This window comes from Phascolarctos cinereus, unplaced genomic scaffold (assembly GCF_003287225.1).
Source record: "Phascolarctos cinereus isolate Bilbo 61053 unplaced genomic scaffold, phaCin_HiC Scaffold_4;HRSCAF=312, whole genome shotgun sequence".
In the NCBI taxonomy this organism is placed as follows: domain Eukaryota; kingdom Metazoa; phylum Chordata; class Mammalia; order Diprotodontia; family Phascolarctidae; genus Phascolarctos; species Phascolarctos cinereus.
The window spans coordinates 728233592-728258754 of NW_027555847.1; the positions used below are offsets into that span (position 1 = coordinate 728233592).

The 25163-nt window shown below is 44.9% G+C and overlaps 2 protein-coding genes across 2 annotated transcripts in view; both read left to right on the top strand.

Moving 5' to 3' along the window:
- LOC110201792 (uncharacterized) overlaps nt 1–25163 on the top strand; it is a 67077-nt gene that overhangs the window by 40290 nt on the left and 1624 nt on the right. Inside the window, exon 5 of the mRNA XM_078154513.1 lies at nt 311–1898. Within this exon, the coding sequence (XP_078010639.1) occupies nt 311–1898 (1588 nt within the window). The remainder of the gene's footprint in view (nt 1–310; nt 1899–25163) is intronic.
- On the top strand, nt 10433–24841 carry LOC110201786 (putative KRAB domain-containing protein ZNF788). Its single transcript, XM_020977690.2, has 5 exons — nt 10433–10542; nt 11755–11840; nt 19418–19544; nt 20266–20326; nt 24733–24841. Exons 2-5 carry the CDS (start codon nt 11805–11807, stop codon nt 24749–24751), a joined length of 243 nt encoding a protein of 80 aa, XP_020833349.1. The 5' UTR covers nt 10433–10542; nt 11755–11804; the 3' UTR covers nt 24752–24841.

A 25163-nucleotide genomic window follows, 5' to 3' on the forward strand; every position in this document is an offset into this window, starting at 1 on the left:
TTTAAAATTAGGGATGAGAGGATTCTAGCACTACAAGATATGAATATTTTAAAGCAGTAATGATCAAAACTAATTAGTACGGTTAATCAGTTTTTTAAAAATAGATTAGTGGAATGGACTCAGTAAGCAAGGTGTGGGAATGGATGTTTGTGGCAACTTTGTTGAATCATCCCCAAAACAGCAAAGTGCTGAGAAAACTAGAGTATGGCTTAGCAGGAAATAAGGTTTAAAAAATAATCTTTTTTGCCGGAAAACACTAGGTATTCATCAAGGGAAGAAGAAGATATTTACATTTTTAAATTTCTTTCAGATTGGAGAACTAAACATGAAAACAAGGAGTCCTCCCCAAAACTGGGCATTTCATTGGCAGAATCATCCCAGGAAAGACCCTCAAGAGACGGTCCCTTTGTTGCCACATTGGGAGTAGTCCAGGAATGGCATGCCCAGTTAGAGAGGCATCCAGGCAATGAGAAGAAATGTGCTCAGCAAGCAAGAATTACACAAAGGAAACCTTCCAGTAAGCCAAGAGACAATGAATATAGTAAATATGTTGGAGTCAGCAATGTGATCTTTGTTCCATCAGAAAGAGGAGGAAAGACTCTTGACAAGCATGTTACACACAGAAAGTGCTTCAGAATGTATTCAGACCTAAAGATAAGTAATGGAACTTGCTCCAAAAAGATAGTTTCTAAGTACAGTGAATATGGACAATTCTTTAGGTATAATTCAGCCTTACTTAAAGATCATACAGTATGTGCTAGAGAGAAACATACATGTAATGATTGTGGGAAAACTTTCAGGTTCAGATCAATACTTATTCAACATCAAAGAATTCATATTGGAGAGAAACCTTTTGAGTGCCCTCTGTGTGGGAAGGGCTTCAGTCAGAGATCAGGACTTACCCAGCATCACACAACTCATACTGGAGAAAAACCTTATAAATGTAATGTATGTGGAGAGATGTTCCGACTGAGAACACAACTTACTCAACATCAGATGATTCATAATGGAGAAAATCCTTATGAATGTAATGTATGTGGGAAGGGCTTCAGTCAGAGATCAGGACTTACTCAACATCAGATAATTCATACTGGAAAAAGATATTATAAATGTGGTACATGTAAAAAGGCCTTCCACTGTAGGAAGGAACTTATCGTACATCGGACAATTCATAGTGGAGAGAAACATTATAAATGTAATGAATGTGGGAAGGCCTTCCGCTGGAGGAGAGGACTTACTCTACATCAGAGAACCCATGGTAGTGAGAGACCTTATGAATGTAATGACTGTGGGAAGGCCTTCCGCTGGAGGAGAGGACTTACTGTTCATGAGAGAATTCATGCTGGTGAAAAACCTTATGAATGTAATGAGTGTGGAAAAGCCTTCAGTCAAAGATCAAGACTTACTCAACATCTGACAATTCATACAGGAGAGAAACCTTATGAATGTAAGGAATGTGGAAAGGCCTTTAGACAGAAGACTGCTCTTACTGAACATCAAACAATTCATACTGGTGAGAAACCATTTAAATGTCATGAATGTGGAAAAGCTTTCCGCCAGAAGACTGGACTGAATCAACATCAGACAACTCATAGTTCTGAAAAACCTTATGAATGTGATGAGTGTGGGAAGGCCTTCCGCCAGAGAACACAGCTTGCTCAACATCAGAGAATTCATACTGGTGAGAAACCTTTTGAATGTAATGAATGTGCCAAGGCCTTTGGTCACAACCGAGAACTTAAAAGGCATCAGAGAATCCATACTGGAGAGAGACCTTATGAATGTAATGAATGTGGGAATGCCTTCCGCTTGAGCACACACCTTACTCGACATAAAAGAATCCATACTGGAGAGAGACCTTATGAGTGCAATGAATGTGGGAATGCCTTCCGCTTGAGCACACACCTTACCGACATAAAAGAATCCATGCTGGAGAGACCCCTTATGAATGTAATGATTGTGGAAATGCCTTTCGGCTGAAAATACAACTTACTCACCATCAGAGAATTCATACCAGGAAGAAACTGTGAATTTAAGAATGATTGTGGAAAGACTTTCCTCCACCATAAACACTTTACACTGCATCATTTTAGGCTGGGATATATGATGTAGGTGGAAAGCCAGTTAGCCAGGGTATCTAACACATTTCCTATACTTCATGCTGGAATGAGGCCTTATCAAGATGATGAACATAAGAATGATTTCAGCCAGCATTACAATCCTTTGTTGAGAGAGAATTGAAACCAAAGGGAAACCCTGTAGATGAGGCAAATCCATGCCTGCTTTACCATGCTGGTTATTTCAAACTTCTTCCTCCTAAAGCCCACAGCCATCTCCCTCCCAGAAATCTCATGTATTCTTACTTTGCTGGGGAGGTTTGAGGTAATTTTACAGGTGCTGTCTATTTGACCTCCACTCCTCAGAAGTAAACTCAGGAACTTAACTTCCTGGTAGAACTCCATTTGACTAGAATTTCGGGGACAATTGGTTTTGCAGAAATCAAATTTAGACCAGCATTTATACCACATATACAACATATACCACATATACAACAATAGTTTCAAATGATGTGAAACCTGTATATAAAAGATTTTTTTAAAAACAAATTAGAAGAACCTGATAGGTTGTATCCTGGACAACTTTGGATGGGGGAAGAATCTTAACCAAATAAGGAACAGATAGGTGATCATTAAAAACAAAATAATTTTGTTACACAAAATTTTAAAACTTGTCAATGAAAAAAACTGAAGCTAGAATAAGAAAAGTCATGAGGAAATATCTGCATCAACTATCATTAGTAAAAGTGTGATATCTAAGAGACACTGAGAATTAACAAATTTGTAAGGCCCCAAACCAGTGCCTAATAGATATGTTTTCAGACTTTTCTGTTTGGGGGAACAAAGCTTCATAATATATGCAGTTTACCTTCAGTGCTTTTATATGAGCTTCAGCCCTTTTTGCCCCTTTTTATGTTGCATACAAAAACTGTCTGCCTTCTATACCCAGATTTTCCCAAGGGGCACTGGGCAAGTGCAAATGGGAGTCAGAGGAAAACACTGAAGGGTCTTCCCAAGATTTCACCAAATCATCGTTATGGCCGAGTCTGGCCGGCTGGGATGTAGGTTGCATACAGATAAAGAAACTGAGGACTCTGGTGGCTGTGACTTGCCCTTACTGACGTGAACAGTAAGAACGCGAGGTAAAGTTCAAACCCAGGTCTTCCTGACTCTTGGTCTGGCACTTTATCAGTTGTATTTCATCGTCTCCCTAGGCCATCAGACACAATTGCATCCAAACACAAGTAACTTCCAGATCATGGGACATGAAGTGTACACGTTACTAAGAGAAGTCACATGAGATTTTGGGTCATCTGCAGAGGCTATGCCCAAGACAGGGACCAGGCCATCGCAGAAAAAGTATTGACCGTCCTTACCCTCAAGGAGCTTATGTTCAACTGGGGAAGAACAACATTTTCACAGATGCAAATGCTAGATACGGAATAAATACACAACAATGTTAACAACTCAAAGATTTAAGAAAGACTCCTTGAAGGAAGGCTCACTTGGGATAGGACTCAGAGCAGGAGTGTGGGAGCCCACAGGAAACACCTGTTGGGACAGGGACCTATGTGAAACACGGGCTGGGTTCTGTTGGACATCAGGATCTAACTGAGCTTAACCCAGGCAGCCTTTCCAGGAATTTGAGTATAACAAACTTGGCCTGACCTCCACACCACATTGGCCAGAAGTTCTTTCCTACCCAGTATTCTTCCATTTATTACAAGTGAGACTCCACTTCTGTTACCATGGAATTGGTGCGGCAAAGGATCCAGGTTTCTAAGCCTCTGTTTACTGTTGGATGGCAAGAGAAGGAAGAAACACCCCACATCAATTTCTTCTTTGTTCCATTTTATCACAGTTGATATTATTTGGTTATAGGACCTTCAGTTATCTGATTGGTGTTTATTGTGGTGTGTGGCATCAGATGCTGATCAAAACCGAATTAGAAGTTTGCAGTGATTCAATGTCAGCATGGCAAGAGAACTCCAGGGGAGTGCCCCAAGGTTCTGCGCTTGGCCCTGGGCTGTTTGAGAAGTTCATAGTGATTCAATGTCAGCATGGCAAGAGAACTCCAGCGGAGTGTCCCAAGGTTCTGTGTTTGGCCCTGGGCTGTTCGACATTTTTATCACTTACTTGATAAAGGCATAGATGGCTTGCTTACAAAATCTGCATATAACACAAAGATGAGAAATAAACCAATTGGAGGGTGGGCAGAATCGGGGTCTCAAGGTATCGTGACAAGGCAACAGCACTGGACTGAGTATAATAAGATAAAATTCAATAGAGATAAGTGAAAAGTCACATGATCATATATGAAAAAAAACAACTTCCCAAGTGTAACATAGGGAAGCAGTTGTAATGAAGTACAAGCCACAAAGGAATCTGTACGGTGACTTGACAGTCAGAAGCTAATGCCACCTTCAGCTGCATTTAGAGGAGTGGAACTTCCAGAAGTGGGGAGATGACATCCCTATAGTTTGTTCATTATTGCTCTTTGTACTCAAAGACCAAAATGACGACATGATGTTGGGGTCAACATAGAGTATGTCAGACTGGCTGTTCAGTCCAATGTGAGCTCAGAAGGTTCTACTCCAGGTTGGGCACAAATAGTCTGTATGAACATTTGGGGTTTCCTCTAGTTTTGTTAGCTTTCATCTGGAGTACTGTGTTCTGGGATGTGCTTGGAGGCTATTAAGAACTTTGGAATTGATTTGTGACATAGGAGACACTGGCACAGGACCACCCAACATGGCGTGCCCTTATCAGAGAAGGTGCTGTACTGCTGCAGGAGCAAAGCAGAATTGACTCCCCTCAAAGGAAACTCGAGATGCACAGATTTAGAGGATCCACCCCAAATGTTCACACACGCTATTTGCGTCCAACCTGTGGTAGAACATTCCGAGCTCGTATTGATCTGATCAACCACAGTCGGACACACTGAAACTTGACTCTAACATAGTGATGTCATTTTGGTCCTCTTCAAGAACAAAGGACAACAACCAGACCAGACTGGAAGCTATCCAGAGGGAGCAGCCAAAGCCATAAAGGGGCTCAAGTCCACAACAGATGAGAAGACTTGAAGGAAGTGGTCGAATGTAGCCTCAAGGGACGAAGCCCCTCTTTAAGGTCTGCAAAGTGTTTTACAGCTACTGCCCCAGTTGGTCCTCATAACAACCCTGTGAAGTCTATGCTATTCTCCTTTTACAGATGAGAAATCTGAGGCACAGGGAGATGTGACTTACCCGCGGTAACACGGCTGGCAGACATCTGAAGCAGGATTCAACTTGGGTTTTCCTGACTCAGCAGCATAATTCACTATACCGTACTATCCGTCACAAGCAGCAGGGTTGTCCTTGGCAAAGAGAAGGATCCCCTCTTCATGAAATACTGGAGTAAAGAAAGTGAAGGGAGACTTTGACATGTACAGTATGGAGGGGAGAGAGCTCATAGGAGAATGAATATCCTCTCCTCACAGCGGGGTGAGAGGCAAGGTCTTCTGTCAAGAGGCTAGAGAGAGGCGGCGTGGAAAGCTCGAAGAGAGAAGAGTTGGAATTTCTTATACACAATGGGGAAGAGGTAAAATGATTTTTTCTTGTAATAAGAGTCTAGTTTGGATTACGTAGTTCCGTGACTTCCTTCAGCAGTACATGAATGGGAGAAGAAGAGGGGAATCCAGGGTTGGGGCTTGGCAAGTGTTTTAGACCAAGGGCACACTGGTCAGATTTTACAGAGATTGGGGCAGATACTAAAATTACAAAACAAAAAAGTTTTTTCCAAATATTAACATGCTTATCAATGATAGGTCCCAATAGGAGACACACAGGTTGATAACAGCAGCCTCCATGGCAATGAAAAGTCTGTCACATTTAAAGAGCTATGGCTTCTTGATGCTGGCCTACATAGATTTCACAAAAAGCATGTGACTTTTCCTGTTTGTGGCTGGAGTTCAATGAAGGTGTATGTTGTGAGAGATTGAGGGACTGGGTGTTTGAAAAAGCACCAGTGTGTAGACTGAAGTCCTCTAGTGTAAAGCAAGGAGGGGATGAGATGGAGAGGAAGGACCTGTGAGCCAAGTTCTGAACTTTTACCATTCCAACAACAACACAACCCACATTATTACAAAGCATTTTTATTACTCTCAGATTGCAACCAATCACCTACAGCTGGGTCCAGGGAGGCTATAGCACTTGCCCTCTTCCACTAAGGGACTCAAAGAAGAGAGGTTAAATGAGTTATGGGAAGAAAAAGACACTAAAAATTGTTTTACTATACTAGTGTGGGACCTAAATGTATCCCTCTAAGAACTAGATAAACCAAAATAAGAAGTTAAAGAGATGAAAAGAATTTTAGAAAAACTAGATATGCTAGACCTCTGGAGAATATTGAATGGGAATAGAAAGGAGAAAATCTGTTTCTTAGCTTTGCATGACACCTTCACAAAACTGACCATGCATTAGGGCATAATAACCTCACAAACAAATGCAGAGAAGCAGAAATATTAAATGCATCTTTACAGATGTGTATGTGTGTGTATGTATATAATTTCCAGCATTAGCATCACCAGTTATAAATGAGACATTTCAAACTGAAAAGTCAACAGACATCTTAAACTCACCATGTTGAAAACAGAATTCATTATCTCCCCGTGAAATTCCCAATCCCACGTCTCTTCCAAAATCCCCTATTTCTGTCAAAGGCACTGCTATGCTTCCAGTCTTCCAAGTTCATGATCTCAGCATTATCCACTCCTCTTCATTCTCCCTCATTCAATATCTAATCAGTTACTCAATTCTTGCCATTTCTACTTCCACAAAATTTCTCAAGAATGCTTTCTACAGGTCTGAGATTCACTCTAGCCCTCTGGTCAGAATGAGCAACAGAAATGTTCAGATTCCTTGAAAATCTGGCCAATATGGCTGATCTTTAATAAACCTTGTCTTTGGCTGAAAAAAAAACTTTCTACAGGCGGCAGCTAGGTGGTACAGTGGATAGAGCCTGGCCCTGGAGTCAGGAGCACCTGAGTTCAAATCTGGCCTCAGACACCTAACACTCACTACCTGTGTGACCCTGGGCAAGTCACTTAACCCCAACTGCCTTGCCAAAAAAACCCCCAAAACCTTCTACATGTACACCAAGTCTATTACCTTCCAGTTAAGATAAAGACTGACAATGAGGGGGAACGTGCTGCTTCTTAAAACAGTCCATCCCAATTTTGGACTGCTCTGATTATAGTTAAATTTTTCCTATTATATCCAGGCAAAACTCAACCATTTTCCACCATCCTGACTTTGATTCTACCATCATGGCCCACGTACTTTACCCTCCACCTCTCAGCCTTCCTTTCATGTATTGTTAGATTATAAGTTCCATAAGGGCAAGGACTTTTTCCCCCTTGACTCCCCAGTGCTAAGCACAGTGGCTATCATATGTAAGTACTTAATAAATTTTTATTCAACTGAATTTCTGCAACATTCACACAATGCTGCCACTCCTGCCATCTGTGTTAAAGCAGAACAGAGCTCATCTCTCCTCATGCCAATCTTTCATAAACTTGGAACACAGCTATTCTTCATTTCTGACCAGGCTACAATCCAGACTTCTCTATCATACCTTGCTCCAAAGTACTCTCTTCTTCCCTGCCTGTCACTTTCAGCTTCCTTTTATGTGTCTTCCCAAATTCCCCATTAGGGCAGAGACTAATAAGAGTTTTGTCAAGATAACCCACTGGTCAGAGCAAACACTCTTTCAACAGCTCAAAAGGTGACTCTACACATGAATATCACCAGATGGTCAAGGAAGAAATCAGACTGATTATATGGTTGTTGTTATCCTTCATGTGTGAAAATGACATCACTATGTTGGGGTTAAGGTAGTGTATCTGACTATGGCTGATCAGACCAACAGGAGCTCAGAATGCCCTACCACAGGTCAGGCACAAAGAGTCCATAGCAATATTTGGAGAGAAGATGTCTCTACATTTCTGCATCTCACATTTCTTTTGAGCTACTATAATTCTGCTTTGCTCATGGAGCACAGTGCCTTCTTTGATGCACGCACTCTATGCTGGGCGGTCCTGTGCCATTGTCTCCCATCTCATACAATCAATTCCAAAGTTCTTCAGTGACCTTGAGAATATCCTGGTGTTGATTCTTCTGACCTCCACGTGAGCACTTGCCTTAAGTTCTCCATAAAATAGTCCTTTAGACAAATGTATGTTTGGCATTCTAACAACGTGACCAGTCCGTGCTCCAGTAGAGTCTGAATGCCTGGCAATTCAGCTCAAGAAAGGACCTCAGTATCTGGTACCTTATTTTGCCAGATCTTCAGACTCTTCCTAAGATAATTCAAATAGAAGCAATTCAGTTTACTGGCATATCACCTGTGTACTGTCCGGGCTTCACAAATATACAATGAGGTCCCCACAATGGCTCTGTAGACTTTCAGTTTGGTAGGCAGCCTAATACCTATGTCCTATGCTTTCCTTCAGAGCCTCTCAAACATTGAGCTAGCTCTGGCACTGTGTGCATCAACCTCATTATTTATGTGGACATCCCTAGAAAGTATGCTACCAAGGTAAGAGTATTCAAAATTTCTCCATTTGCTGTAACTGATGGTTCTGTGGATAGATGGTATAGGGTGTACTGGTGAAGAACCTGTTTTCTTGCTGTTAACTGTCAGGCCAAAGTTAGTACGAAGAGCAGAGAATCAAGCTATACTCTGTGGCATCTCAGCTTCAGAGGCTGCATTGAGTGTTCAATTCATCTGTGAACAAAAAGGTCACAGACCAACTCTCACTCCACTTTAGTCTTAGCTTGTAGCTTTTTCAAGTTAAATAATTTACCAAATTACTTAAAGAAATTAATTCATGCTATTTACCTGAAGGTCAAATGTTGAAGCTGAAGCTTAAATACTTTGGCCATGTAGTGAGAAGAGAGGACTCATTGGAAAGGACCCTGATGCTGGGAAAAACTGAAGACAAAAGGGAAAGGGGATGGTAGAGGATAAGATGGATAGACAGTATCATGAGAACAATGAACATGAATCTGGAAAGATTTTGACAGATAATGGAAGATAGAAGGGTCTGGCGTGCAAAGGTCCATGGGGTCACAAAGAGTTGGACACAACTGAACAGCTTCCCCAATTAGAATGTAAGCTCCTTGAAAGCAGTTTTTGCTTGTGTTTATATTCCCAGCACTGTAGCACAACACACAATAGGTGCTTAATAAATGCTTGTTGACTAGGATAGCCACTCTTCTCAAATGCAGTCATCTTTATCTTCCTAAAATGATTCTCATAGGACACAATTTTGAAGGTCCTCAATCACGTTGGTTACATTCTTCTATGAGCAATCTCTAGTTTATCAATAATCAATGTCAAGAATTCTTTCCTCAGCTTTAGTTGTGAAAGATGTCTCCATCCACTTTCTTCTACTTTAAAAAAACCCAAACCCAACCCAACTGTATGACCTTTTCTAATGGTCAGGTATCAGAACTTGCTGTGATGTAAAGAGTAACAGGCTGGTCTAAATCTCTTTTTTTCCATATCGCTTTCCAGTTTTCTCATCAGTTCTTGTGCAAAGGGAGTCCCTGCCCAAGGAGTTCACGTTCTTGGGTTTATCAGGCATACCAGCTGTTATTGAGCTCCAATGCTTCTGATCCTTTTGTATCCAGGCTGTTCCACCGATGAGACTCATTTTTGGTGAGAGGACTCTTAAGAGCTCTGATGGTTGCTGACTTACAAGTTTTTAAAATTAAGATTTCTTTAAATGACAAGCATTTATTTTCCCTGTCCGTGCCCCACCCCGCCCCAGAAGCCTGGGGGGAAGCCCGGCCTGAGCCCCCCCTTTTCTTCCAAACGACTCCCCCCGATGGTCCACAGCTGTGGCTCCCCAGGGGGCCTCTTCCTCCTCCTGGTCCCGGGAGGCCCTCGTCCCAGACCCAGGAGGGGCCTGCTTCTTCCTCGACCTTGTCGAAGCTGCCCAGACTCAGAGAGGGTGGGGACCTGGGCCCCCTGAGAAAGGGGGAAACTGAGGCCCGGCGCGCTGGGGTGGGGGAGGGGCTCAGCGCTGGCGATCCGAGGGCTCTGCGGGATCAGTCACGGGCCTGGGTCGGGCTCCCGCGGCCGGGGTCCTGGGGTGGGCGGATGGTCAGGGCCGGGGAGGTCAGGCTTAGCCGGCGCCGGGAGACCAGGGAGGGGCAGACTGCCACGGGAACCAGTCCAGCTTCGGGGACCAACGGCAGAAAGCGCCTGCGCAGGTGGCGGGATTCGAGCATGCGCACGGAGCCCCGCAGGAATCCGGACTACGTTTCCCAGAAGGCTTTGCCCTTCAGAAGGGACTCGTTAGCCATGAGAGCGGGGGAGGGGGGAGCGTGACGTCACCTCCGCTTCGCTCCTGTGCCCGGCGGGTTCCTGCTTCCCCAGCCTGAGCCTGGGCGTGGCGGGGAGTCTAGGAAGGTGGCAGCCAGGGGCGGAGCCCCGAGAGGTAGGAGGGGAGGGAGCGGCCTAGCGTCCTCGGCACAGCCCCGCAATCCCCCGGGCTGCCCCTCGCGGACCCTGGCCGTGCCTTGCCGTGCTGTCCAGTCCCCGCGCCGGCTCCGGCCTCAGTTTCCTTTTTTGTAAAAGACTCGATGACCTTGAAACCCCCAGTTTCTGATCCTGGACCCTGCTCCCCTCCGTGCCCCGGGGGTCAGACGACCCCCCCCCCAGGGCAGGACCCCACCTTGGGCTCCAAGGCTGCTCCTGCTGGGAGGAAGCACCCCGAGGGCAGGGGTTTGGGTGTGCAGCGGGGGTGGGGGGGTCTTGGATTCCCCTTGGACCCCACCCAAGCGAGAGGAAGGAGCGAGGTCCCTGCGGGTGGCCGGGGTCATGGAGGCGGGGTGGGCCGGAGCCTAGGGAGTCCCTGGGTTCAAGTGTCTTGTCAGTTGGGTTGCACACCAAGTCACACTCTCCTGGGCTGTGAAGTGGGGTAGGGGCGCGGCAGGAGGGGTCACCTGCGAACTGCCGTCCGACCCTGATCAGCACCTGGGGGGCGGGGGGGGACTTGTGCCCAGGAAGGGTGTCCTATGCGGGAATCAGGGAGGGCTCCGTGCAGAAGGTGCTTGAGGAAGGCGGTGTAAACGCCTTGGAGGGAGCCCGGCGAGGAGGGACCCTAACGGACGACAGAGGCGTTTACCCTCGGAGAAGAGCCGGCCATGGGCGGAGGGACTAGTCTGCAGCTGCCAGGCGAGGCGGGAGCTTGCGGAGGCTTGCCGGCACCAGTGTAGATGCGAGAAGGATGCCCGAGGAAGGGACCAAAGCTGTGGCCGTGGCTCCCGGGACAGCCCCGGGGCTTCAAGCCCCGGGCATCCCCAGGCTCGTCTAGAGGAAGCATCACTGGGGTGTCGAGCAGCCCCGAGCCCTTAAGTCCGTTGCCCTGCTCCCCTGGAAAGAAGGGGAGTTCCCCGATACCTACCGGGTCAATATAGTCCTCACAGAGCCCCGACCTCAGCCGTCACCTTGGTCTAGCGCTTAGGGGTGGGAACCGGACAGTTAGCCGCGTACCCTATGGCTAAAGTAGGTTTGCTAGTGTCCAGCTCGAGGGGAGGATGCTTGGCAAAGCTGCCAATGGGGTCCAGTTGAGGTGGCTGCCCTGCCCCCGGTTGACTGTTAGCAGTAGAGCTTGGTAACCCCGCTTCTGGTTCCTTTTCCTCCCCAGCTCCGCCTTAGACAACTCTCCTTCAAGAGAAGGAACCTTGAAGCGGAAGAATGACCCCTGTACTTGGGACAGCCGGCCACCGCCAGGTGAGCTCTCTGCTGTCTGCTGTGTTCTTCTTAAGGTCATTGTTTCTACAGCTTGGTCTTGATCCAGGCACTGTTAGGTGCACAGAGTCTTTTGTCTCCAGTTTTGCCTCTTTTCTCTTTTTCTTTATTATGTCATGGTCTAATTTGTTTTAACTTTCTCCCCTTTTTTGTTGGTGTTAAGTTCTTTGTGCCCTAATACTTGATTGTGTGTGTGTGTGTGTGTGTGTGTGTGTGTCCAAGTCACATGAGAGCCTGAGAAATACGTGTCTTGGCTAAAGTTTCCATTTGGAAGTCTCCCTAGATTTATTAAATCTAGTTTTTTTATTTAAGGTTGTTTACCCTGCTGTTGAATTTGTGAAGTTCTGACTGGTGAACCTGGCCGGTCTCTAGACCCTCTTAAGGATCTGTTTACCTTGCGTTCAAATTCCGCTTTGGTTCCCTTCTAATCATTTGGCTGCTTTGATATTAAGTGCATGTGTTTTACATTGGTGTAGATTCATTAAGCTGATGTCATTTCCTTTCCTGCTTGTTTCTCTTACTCAACAAGCATTTCTCAAGCTCCTACTGTGCGTCAGGCACTGGGGATACAAGTACAGAGGATGAAAAGTCTCTGCTCCCCTGTACGTATATAGATACATGCAGCATAAATATAAAGCGTTCCTATCAACATGAGCAAAGTAATCAAATACAAGATATTTGGGGAAGGAGAGCACTTGTCAGCAAGCACTTATTAAGTGCCTCCTGTGTACCAGATATGTGCCAGGTATTGGGGCCATAAAGAAAGGCAGAAAGCAGGGAGTCCCCGCCCTCAGCGGGCTCGTGGTCTAACAGGAGAGACAGCCTGGGAACAGGAGAAGCTGGAGACAGTCAGCAGAGAATGGCACAACCATGAAGGGGAGAGAGAACTTTCCCGGCATGTGGGCAGCCACGGAGAACAGCTGAAGTTGGGAGGTGAGAGTCTCAAGTGCCAGCCGGCCAGCGTTGCCGGGATGCATGGAGCCTTGGGGAGGAGAGCGCCTCCGGTGCGGAGCTCCAGCCCCTTTCCAGGCTGCTCCTGGGCCTTCACCCAACTCTCACTTTCACAAAGCTGTAGCATCTGCAGCAGCCACACCCGGGTAGACAGGTTAAACCAGGTTAAGCAGGATAACCCTTCCAGCCCTTTGGTGAGTTAGGGGACTTCTGCCCAAACATGTAGAGACTTCCCTGGTGGAATGGGCCGATGAGAACGGTTCCACAAACCGTGAAGGCAGCATGCAGACGCTATGGAGCGCTTGGAGCTTGGTCAGACATGGAGAAGCCAAGGTCATCTGCTGCAGCCTGGGCCATTGCTGGTTATCTGTCTTTTGTCGTGCCACTGGACTTCAGTGACTTGGAAGAGAGAGTGACGGAGGGCTTTGTGAAGCTCTGCCTCCCTTACATCCAGTGCATGCATGAGGCATGCCATCATCCTGTCATGTCATTGGTCCTCCTTGAAATGAAGGGCAGAAAGGGCCAGATTATAAAGGGTTTATTCAAAGCCACAGGCTTTTTTGTATTTGATCTGGGAGCCAATGGAGTTACTTGGGGGGGAGGGGTGTGTAAGATGATCCGATCTTGCTTTAGGAAAATCGCTTTGGTGTGAGAATGGGGACGTCTTGAGGCAGGCAGGCCCCCCAGCAGCTGTTGCGGGTCTAGGTGTGAGGTGTTGAGGGTCTGTGGCTGGGGGTGCAGTGTCACAGGAGAGGAGGGCCAAGTTGGAGGGGTGTTTATGTGTGTCTTCATCCCTAGCACTTAGCACCAAGCTCTGCCCATAGCAGGAGCTTCATAAATGCTTCATCCATTCATTCTAAAGGTACATGATAGCCAGGGCAGCTGATTGGGGTAAGGGACGAGAGGAAGGAGGGAGGATGGTGCCTAGGTTGTAAACGCATCTACCTCTTCTCATCATCTGCCACCCACTTCCTCCTTGTTCGTGGACCTGGCTCAGTCCCTACTCCTCCAGTATCCTCTTTAATACCTCTTAATATCTTCCTTAACTTTTCTCGATCTTGTTTCTTTTCCTGCCAAAAAGTAGAATCTGGAGGACAAAATTGTTCTCCTTCAGTTTTAAAAAATTTTCTCCCACATTTTGCCAAATTTTTCCTTCCCAAATTCTGCTTCTGACTGCCCTTACCTCCGAGACGTTAGAATGATTCCCTTCTCCTTAGTTGTTGTTCAGTCCTTCGTGACCCTGTTTGGGGTTTTCTCATCAGCAGTACTGGAGTGCTTTGCCATTTCCTTCTCTGGTGGCTTCACTTTGTTAGGCAGTCAGAGGGTAAGTGACTTGCCCAGGGCCACCCAGTTAGGAAGTGTCTGAGGCTGGATTTGAACTCAGGTAGATGAGTCTTCCTGACCCCAGACCTGACGCTCTGGGCACTAGGACGCGTGCCTCCCTCCCCCCCCCCCCCCAGGGTACCCAGCCTGACCTCATAAGTAGTTAATAAATGCTTGTAGATTCAAGGAGCTGGCCTTGTTTAGCCTGGAGAAGACTCAGGGGGACATGGCGGCTGTGTGTGAATCTTGGTCTAGAAGCAGAACCAGCAGTTGCAGGAAGAGGCCTGAGGCCAGGGGGAGACTCCCAAGATTACCACACACCAGCCAAAGGATCCCCTTTGTTTTCTAGGTGAGCTGGCCTTACCACGATTATAAAGTTCTGCCTTTCCAGAGGCAGCAAGGTGGCAGTGCATAGAGCATCCACCCTGGTCAGGAGGGTCTGAGTTCAAATCCAGCCTCAGACACTTGACACTCACTAGCATTGTGACTCTGGGCAAGTCACTTAACCCCAATTGCCTCACCAAAATAAATAAATAAATAAAGTTCTACCTTATACCACATAACTCATTAAAAAAGCAGAGCTCTCCATCATTCTACCAGCTGGTCCCCAAAACCTTTCTAGGAAGGAAGGAGCTGTCTGAACCATTTCCATTTCCCCTGTTTCTGAAGACCTTTTTTTTTTTTTTGTGAGTTGAGGTGTCTTGAGGCCTGGATGGACTTAAGGAGAGGCTGGAGAGAGTCAGCTGGGACTGTGTCCGGAAGCAGGTTAGCTGATGAGGCAAGTCCTCCTGAAGGCAGGAGCCAAGACACTCCCGGAGTGAAGAGCCCTGTCCTTGGGACTTTCAGTCCCCCGTGCCTCCTGGGCGTGTGATGAGAAGCTGGTGTTCCACAGTGCCAGCTGCCGACAGATGGCAGGGAGTGGAGACGGACACGTGTGGTGGCTGCTGGTTCAATGCCACAGCCCACAGGGGATCTGCTTTGCCAGCACTGCTTTCATGTGAGGGTTTTGGTGGTGACTGACTGAAGCGACTTCATGGGCACTGCGGCCCCCTGCCTGATGAGGGCATCAGGGTAGACCTAGGGAAAGAGGAAGTATTAGAAGCAGGACGCCGTGCCCGACCAAGGAGAGGCTTGCACCTGTCCCCGCTGTCTCTCTTTTTCCTGCAGACTGAGGGGTGACCACCAGGTGGGCAGGCAGGGCTGTTGTTGGAGCTCCCTGGTGAGTCTTGAAGGCACTGTGCTGGCTGTGTTCAGAGAAGGAAGGGCCTGTAGGAGCTTGCCGAGGCTTCTGATGCTTCCCTGAATCCCATCTTCTTTGGGGTTGGTTGAGTCATCAAGGTGGGGATGAGGAGAGATGGGGAAGGTGGCAACCTCCGAGTGTGTGCTTATTTAGGTGAAGCTGTCTAACAGGTGGACAAGAAGTCAAGAGAAGACCAGAACCTGTATCAGGGGTTGTCTGGCTGTGGGGGGAATCAGAAGCAGCTTCCTCTACGCGGTAAATGTGACACATTAGAGGCGTTTTCTTGTGGAAGGAGTTGGCTGCATTCAGGCTCAGGTCATACTGTCCGAGCATCAGATTTCTGTCCTGTGAAAACTAGGTAATTATACCTTACATGTTTGTAAGACTTCAGTGAAGACAAAAACACTAGAATTATGTCAGCCATTAGGTCAGAAATGAACGGGCTCAATTAATAGTTCCCAGTAAAAGGGGATGTTGGAGGAAACCTTCTTTACCGACTAGAATCCAGAATCTATGTGCCAGGGTAAACTTGTGTGAGTCAAAGTGGACCTTCCACGGAGGCCCCTCCAGGAAAGTTGCTGCATGAGTCTGAGACTGTGCCGTTCTAAAGAAATGTTAGAAGGGGCTGGGAGTATTTCATTTAGTCAAAATCCTACTTGTTATTAATGCAGTGGTGCTGCTCTGTTTCTCTAATTGTAAATTAATACTTAATTGTACATTAATAAGACATGGAAAACGGATGATTTTCAATAAATGACAAAATAGAAATTTGTGACTTAGTTCTTCTGGGGGTGAGGTACATGTGTGTTTAATTTCCTTCTTTTTTAAAAAATTTTTTCCTATTAAAAAAATATTTTCCCCTACCCACTTACCCCCTGCCTTCCTTGAAAAAAAAAAAGGAAGAAAAATAAAACTCTTATAATTATGTATACATATAATTAGGTTAAAAAAAATCCCTGTGCTAGCCATGTCAAAAAAAATATGGTTCATTCTGCCCTCTGAGTCCATCCCCCACTCCCCCTACCCCCAGGATGTGAGTCCTTTGGTCATGGTGACGTAGAAGAGCATAGCATGCAATGTCAACTTTAGCTATAGGACCCTCTGTTGTGATCTGTCACCTTCCATTTATTATATTTTTCCCATTTTTAAAATGAGCAAAGTGTTTACTTCTGCTGTTTGCCTCACAGAGTTGTTAAGAATTAATTCAGTACCATACCAATCAAATTACCAAAAACATTATTTTATAGGGCTAGAAAAAATAGTAAAAACAGTCATCTGGAAGAAGGAATGGCCAAGAATGTCAAGGGAATCGATGGAAAAAAAAAAGTGAAGGAAGATGGCTTAGCTGTGCCAGATCTCAAACTATAGTACAAAGCGGTAATCCTCAGAACAGTCTGGTACTGGCCAAGAAATAGAGTGGTGGATCAGTGGAATGGGGTACACAATACACAGTTGTAAATGACCATAGTAATCTAGTGTTTGACAGACCCAAAGATCCAAGCTTTGAGGACAAAAAAAAAATCAGTATTTGACCAAAAATTCTGGGAAAACTGGAAAGCAATTTGGCAGAAACTAGGTATAGACCAACATTTTACACTATATATAGAGATAAGGTCAAAGTGGATACATGATTTAGAAATAAGGGTTAATAGCATAAGCAAATTATGAGAGCATGGAATATTTTGTCTGTCAGATTTATGGATAAGGGAAGAATTTATGACCAAACAAGAGATAACATCATGAGACGTAAAATGGATAATTTTGGTTACATCAAATTAGAAAGGTTTCACAAAAACAAAACCAATGCATCCAAGAGTAGAAGGGAAGCTAGTAACTGGGAACAATTTTTTACAGCCCGTATCTCTGTTAAAGGCCTTATTTCTCAAAGCTGTAGAGAACTGAGTCCAATTTATAAGGATGTGAGTCGTTTTCCAGCTGATAAATGGTCAAAGGATATAAACAGGCTGTTTTCAGAAGAAATCAAAGCTATCCATAGTCATATGAAAAAAATGCACTTAAGTCTCCATTCATTAGAGAAAGTGCAAATTAAAACAACTCTGAGGTACTACCTCACACCTGTCAGGTTGGCTAACATGACAGGGAAAACGACAAATGTTGGAGATGTAGAAAAATTAGGACATTAATGGTGAGGGGGGAAAGTTGGTGTTGTGAACTGATCCGGCCATTCTGGAGAAAAATTTGTAACTGCCCAAAGGGCTATAAAGCTGTGCATACTCTTTGACCCCTCAAAGCACTCTACTAGGTCTGTACCCCAAAGAGGTCAAAGAAAAAGGTAAAGGACATATAAAATATAAAAATATAGCAGGTCTTTTTGTGATGACAAATAATTGGAAATTGAGGGTGCCCTTTAGTTGTGGAATAGAAGAATAAGTTGTGAGATATGATTGTGATGGGATACTATTGTGCCATAAGAAAGACAGGCAGGATGGTTTCAGAAAATCTTGGTAAGATTTACATGAACTGATGCAAAGTGAAATGAGCAGAACCAGGAGAACATTGTGTACAGTAAAAGAAACCTTGTATGATGATCAACTGTGAATGACTTAGCTATTCTGACCAGTACAGTGATTCAAGACAGTTCCAAAGGATTTAAATGAAAAATGCTATCCACCGGAAAGAACTGATGGCATATGGGTGCAGATTGAAGCATCCTTTTTTAAACTTTCTTCAGTCTTGTTTTTTCAGTCTGTTTTCTTTTGCAGCATGGCTAATACGTAAATGTTTTGCTTGACTGCACATGTCTAATCTATATCAAATTGCCTTCTTAAGGAGGGAGGAGGGCAGGGAAGGATGGAGAGAATTTGGAACTGGGGATTTTAAAAAATGAATGTTAGATTTTCTTACATGTAATTGAGAAAATAAAAAAGTTAAATGTAAAAATGAAGAAAAAAGAGTTCAGCATTAAAACATTCAAATAGAGCAATTATTTCATTGCATGTTTCAGCATCTAGTATAAACTGAGTCGTAGGTGGTGCTATTCAGTCCTGTCTGACTCTTCGTGGCCACATTTGGGGTTTTCTTGGAAGACACACTGGGGTGGTTTGCCATTTCCTTCTCCAGCTCATTTTACAGATGAGGAACTAAGGCAGACAGGGTTAAGTGACTTGCTCAGGATCACACAGCTAGTAAGTGTCTGAGGCCAGATTTGAATTTAGGAAGATGAGTCTTCCTGACTCCAGGCCCAGTGCTCTATCCACTGCACCTATCACCAGGATGCCCCTGAGTCATAGTTACTAGTGAACATTGCTAGGGGGCAGCTAGGTGGCAGCTAGGTGCCACAGTGGATAGAGCACCGGCCCTGGAGTCAAGAGGACCTGAGTTCAAATCCAGCCTCAGACCAAACACTTGACACTTACTAGCTGTGTGACCCTGGGCAAGTCACTTAACCCCAATTGCCTAAAAAAACCCCCAACAAAATAGCATCCAGTAAAAAACTATACTACGTCCATTTGTAAAAAAGCACAACAGACTTCAGAATATGCTGTTTCCTGAACCTTTTAAAGACCTCCAGCTTTGCCACATCCTAGCCCTGGGTTAACTCCCCCCCACTCCCTTTAGGCATGCCTGGAGGCAGACATGGGGCTCTTCTGACTGCATGCACTGCAGAGTTGTGGCTTTTTAATAGCAGCGCTGTGACTGCATCGATGCAGGGAGCTTTCCTTGGATGTGGAGCACCCCTTGCTCAGAGCTAGGGTGTGTCCGAGGTGGGACCTTAACCTGCTTCCTGCCTGCGTCCCGCCCCCCCACTACAGCATCTTGTGGCTGCTCAGCCTGTGTGGCGAGCCTTTAGGGAGCGCTCTGTTTCCATCCGCTTTTGGTTTGCTTTCCTCCCTAATCCTATGTGTTTATTTTATGCATTTAAAAACATGCTTCTGAGAACAAGTGCATAGATTTCAGTAGACACCAGAGTGGGGCCCTTGACAAAAAGGGTTAAGAACTCGTCGTGTTTGGGAGTTTCCTTTCTTTCCCCAGATCTATAAGTCTGTACAAGTCCCTGGATAAGCATTCATGTCTGGTGTTTCAGGGGTCAGTGACCTTCCAGGATGTGGCCGTGGTCTTCACCCCGGAGGAGTGGGGGCACCTGGAACCTTCCCAGAAGGAGCTGTACCGGGAGGTGATGCTGGAGAACTTCAGGAACCTGGTGTGCCTGGGTGAGGAAGCTCCCCCGGGACTTGGGGTCCATCCAGGGGAGGGTCTTTGCTTCTTTCTGAGTAAATATAATAGGGGCATCTTCAGTGCTGAACAGCTATCATTTGGCCTGAATAGGTCAGAGATGGCTAATTTTTTTGTGGCCAACTGACAGAATTATTTTGTAAGCTGCAGGCTTTGCTCTATGCACCAAGCTGGCAGCTTGGTTGTATCATCCCTGGAGGTGTTGACCCTCCCCATGGCCTTCCCTTAGGCCTTAGATTCTCCCCTAAAGCCCAGAGCCGGGTGCCTAAAGACGAAAGACTGCCTTCCTCTTAAGAAATTGATCTCGGGGCAGCTAGGTGGCACAGTGGATAGAGCACCGGCTCTGAAGTCAGGAGGACCTGAGTTCAAATCTGGCCTCAGACCAAACACTTGACACTTACTAGCTGTGTGACTCTGGGCAAGTCACTTAACCCCAACTGCCTAAAAGCAAAAAAAAGAAAAAAAAAGCAAAAAAAAGAAATTGATCTCATGAGACTTTTCTCGGTCTGTGCACCACCTTGCTTGCTAGTAAGACATCCTTCCAAGTTTGTGTGTATTCCTCCCTGGCCCCTCCGAGCACGCCTAATTTCCCCAGAAGAAACAAGGGCAGGGATTTGGTTTTGAGGTGGCTTCTGCTCCTAACTTTCCCGTTCCTGATGAGCAGGGCTTGTGGTTTACAAACCGTCTGTGATTTGTCAGCTGGAGCGAGGGGGAGCACCGTGGAAGCCAGGGGGAGGAGCCCGGAGAATCAGCTCTTCAGGTGAGACTCAGCTCTGCCGTTCACAGGGAGCATCCTCACGGGTCATAGGCCAGGGCACTGCCTCAGAACTCCCAGGACTGAGAAGAAAAGGCGGCACTCTCTGGCACTGTAGACTCTGTCAGACTTGTCCTGTCTACACCAAAGGATAGATGGGCTGAACACACAAGGAGCAGGTTTTTTGGTTTGTTTCCACTTATGTGGTTGTAGCTGGTGCGCAAATATACAAGACCTCTTAATGGGCGCAAGGCTGTTGGGCAGATTCCAAGCTGCAAGGGAGCATGGGGGTTCAGAGAGGCAGTGACCAGGTGACTGGGATAGGCAGTGGCAGAGGGGCCCTTGAACCTACTTCTTGTGACTCTTCATCGTTATCATTTGAAGTCCTCTGACCATTAGCATTTGAACAAGTATTCATGTGCTTACTGATAATTTTTTTTTCAAGAGAACTGCTTTTTCTATATGACCTTTTATATGGTTTATTTTTTGGAAAATAGATTTTTAAATATTAAATTCTAGTGAAAATGCTTAGGATAGAGATTTTTTTACTATAAAGTATAATGAAGCAAAACAAGCCCGTGTGGTGTGTGTGTCTGACAGCCTTGTGAATGTGTGTGCTCTGTTGAGAAGGTGGCCACCACACCTCCTCGTCAGTCCTCCTTGGGACTTAACTGGTCATCGCTTTGATCAATGTCCTTCAGTCTTTCAGGGCTTTCCTTTGCGATATTGTTTTCTCTGTACAGATTGTTCTCCTGGTTTGACTGTGTTTTGTACCATTTCATTACGGGTATTTTTCTGTTTTGATGACATGGTCTAGTCTGTTGTTTCTCATGAAAGAATAATATTCATGTACATGTATGGATCATGTTTGTTTAGCCATTCCAGAATGGCATGGGCACCCTCTTAATTTCCATTTCTCTACTTTAAGAAAAAGAGCCACTATAAATAATTTTGTACATGTAGGGCATTTTCCTCTTTGTTTGATCTTTTTGGTGACCTGGGCCTGGTAATGGCATTTCTGGGTCAGAGAGCTTAATTATTTTGTGGGCATATCCCAAATGGCCAGACTGGTTCATGTCTCCACCAGCAGTGCATTGATGTGACAGTTCTTCCACAGCCCCTTCAGTGTGTTTGGGGTTGTTTTTTTTTGTCAGATTTACTTTAATTTCTCTAAGAGTTAGTGATTTGGAGTTTAATGCATTTCTATACCAAGCTCTCTGTATGTTCAGCCTATGTATCCTTTGGTGGAGACAGAGCAAGTCTGAATAATACTCTTCCCCATATCCTCTCATGTTTGTGTTCTCTCCTTGCACACCTCAAGAATGAGAATTAGCCACTTTCACCCCCTTCTCCATCCTTTCTACATTAGGATATTACTTTCACCTTCTTATTCCCATCTTAAAACCCCCAGATCAGAATCAGTCTATTACTGTTCTCCTTTTTCTTAGTTAATTCCTTCTGTGCCCTTTAAACCAAGAGTTCTTAACTTGGGATCTAGTTTAAAGAAGAGATATAGGGATATAGACCCCTTTGGGATCGATTTCAGGGAGTCTCTGAACTTAAATGGTAAAAATATCTTCATTTTCACTAACCTCTAACTAAAATTTGGCATTTACTTCAATTACAAATGTAGGCAATAAGCCAGTTCTTCTAAGAAGGGATCCCCGGGCTTCACCAGACTGCAAAATACAGCCACAACACAATAGTTGTCAAGGGTCTTTTCTTCAAAGACACCAAGCCTCTGAAGGGATGCTTGTTTTCCCCCATTCAGATGTTAGCACCATGTCACATGGAACTCTTTCCAGGTGCTCAGGGATTCTGGAAAGCCTGCCCCCTTGCCTGTTCTCTTGGGGTCCCCTTTTGCCACTCACTCTCGTAGGCTAAGTTAGTGTTAACTAAGTGAAGTAGCTTTGGTCTCCTCCTTTGGAATACTGAATCCCAGCATCTCCTCAGTTAGATCCGAACCTGCTGGCTCTTGTGTGGTCCGGGCTGTGGCTGCTGGGAGCTGGATGGCTTCTTTCTGGATGACAGCAGTAGCGCTGCATTTTGGTGGCCATGCTCGGACCTTTCTTTTTGGGGTTTCTTTGAGTGATTTTCATTTTTGCTTTGTTGAAATAGTGTCCAAAAATGTTATGGTTTTCAGGGAATCTAGTCCTTCTTAAATTCTCTCTCCTTGGTTTTTCACATCAAATATCTCACATTGCCTTCTGTGTTTTCAGTATTTTTATTTTCTTTGAACATTTCTTGGGATCTTATTGAGTCACTGATTTCTATTTGGTCTGTTTTAGTTTTCAGAGAAAGTCTCATTTGGTGGGTAAGGTTTACAGTTTTCTAAGCTACTTATTTTCCTTCTAGTTCTTACCCCCAGAACTTTAATTTCATTTTTTAATCTCTTGATACATTTTTCCTAGGTATTCCTGTAATCCTTGTGAAAATCTATTTGTTTGGGGCAGCTAGGTGGCACAGTGGATAGAGTTTTGGCCTTGGAGTCAGGAGGACCTGAGTTCAAATCAGACATGTAACACTGACTAGCTGTGTGACTCTGGGCAAGTCACTTAACCCCAATTGCCTCAGCAAAAAGCAAAATAAATAAGTAGGAAAAAAAAAAGAACATCCATTTGTTTCTTTTAAATCTCTACAGTTAGGTTGTTATTGGGTCCTAGGCTGGATCATCAGGTATATCTGGATATAGAGTACTTTTTCACACTGGCGATTTCTTTGGTTTACTCATCTTCTCAGTTTTAGTTCCTGAGCTAGGCTTTTGGATGGGATCACCCACTGCGTATTGTCTCTCCCTGCTGGCTCTAGCCTGCGCTTTCCTGCACTGACCTCCATCTTCAGAATTAAGCCTCCGCAGATCTTTGAGGTTCAGGCTCGTCTGTGGTATCTCAGCACAGTGCCAGGCACCTCTAAGCTATCTTGGTATGAGTGCTGCTGTGCGGACGTTGGCTGATGTCATTCCTGGTGTCTTCTGAGGTACCAGCCATGGGTTTCTGACCCCCTTGGAACTCTCTGGGGAAGCCCTCCTCTCTTACTGTTTCTGGGCACAGTCTATACGTCTGGCCAGTCTCTGGTCTTGCTGGGATTCTGGCTTATTTGCCCTGGCTCTGGCTTTACTGGTGACCCTCTTTCCTACTGCCTTTGTTTGACTTAGTACTAGAAAAGTTATCTATAGCAGAAAGATGGAAAACAAATTGAGGGACTGAGTATTGATAAAGAGGAGGTAGGAGTATTTTGCAGTGATATGATAGATAACGGAGAGTTGGAACATCAGTCTGAAAACTAGTGGAGATGACTTTATCACAATAGCAGTGTAAACGTGTATCCTCTCTCTGGATACTCATATTCAGCCAGCGTTACCCACTTTGCTTCCATCTGTGGTACACTTGTTTTTATATAGAATAGCTGCCATCCAGAGAGTGAGACAGTTAGCTGGCATAGTGGATAGAGCGCTGTGCCCGGAGTCAGTAAGACCTGAATTCAAATCTGGCCTCAGACATCGACTAGCTGTGTGAACCTAGTAAGTCACTTTTCCTGCCTTGGTTTCCTCCTCTGTAAAATGAGAATGATAATCACCTACCTTCCAAGATTGTTGTGAGGATCAGATAAGAAAATACTTGGAAAGTACTTAGAACAGGCCTGCACAAGGTAGGGGCTACATAAATGTTAGCCGTCATAGCTGTTAGTGTGAGATGACCTCTTGTACTCTACTGAGTCTGACTTGGCATCTGCCAAGTGTGTTCTGTGGGCTCAGGTCATTGGTGCCCTTAGGCAAACAGGAAGCCACATCAGCACAGCCAAGGGGCTAGTCCCCTGTGCTGTTCAAGTCTTGGGGACAACTTCTTTAGCTTTGAAGAAAAGAACTAAGCAACTTGTGTGGTGATGGAGGTGGGAAGAGGGGTAGGGGGACTTGGCCTGTCACATCTGCCAGTGCCATATTATTTTCATGGAAATATAGGATGACAGGAGGTGTTCAAGTATCCATGGTGGGCCATACCAACACAATCAGAATGGTTACTTTAATCCATAGTTTTGTGCTATTTTCAATCACAGCTCCAAGAAGTAGAATTTCAAAATAGGAACAAAACATCAGGGGTAACAAAGGGAATAATTTTTCAAAGGGATAAGAGAAAGGGTCTGACACCATAAGAGCTCTCAGTGTTACATCATAAAACAGTAATTGTGCCAATTCTGACACTGGTTAAAGAGTGAATTTGTGGAGCGGATGAAATAAGCAAGGTCTAAAAGCAAACCCAGCCGCCTGGGGAGCGAGTTATTCTTTGGAAAAACTGGTTGGGTGGAAGGCAGTTTTTGGAGGAAATAGGTTTAGAAGATCTATTTTTGGTGGAGAATAAAGGAGAGAATTAAGTGATAGGTGAATGGGGAATATTTACATTTTTTATATTTTTCAGATTGGGAGACTCTGCTTGAATCCAAGGAGTCACCTCCAAAGTTGGTCATTTCTATGGAAAGATTATCCCAAGAAATACTCAAAAGCAATGATCCTTTCATCTCCAAGTTAGGAGGAGTCTGGGAATATTGTGCCAAGTTAAAGAATCAGCAAAGCGATGAAGAAAAACATTTTCAGCCATCGAAAGTCACGGTAAACAAATCTGTGAATAAAATGAGAATCTGTGAATATAATCAACATAGCAGAAACTTCAGTCTGGGACCAATTGTCTTTTCAAAACAGACAGTAGTAGGAAAAAGTCCCCATAAATATTCTACCAAGAAAAAACATAAACTTTATGTAGATTATAGAAAATATAATCAAATGTGCTTAAAGAAAATATATTCCAATTGTAATGAATGTGAAAACTCCTTTAGGTATAATTTAGCACTT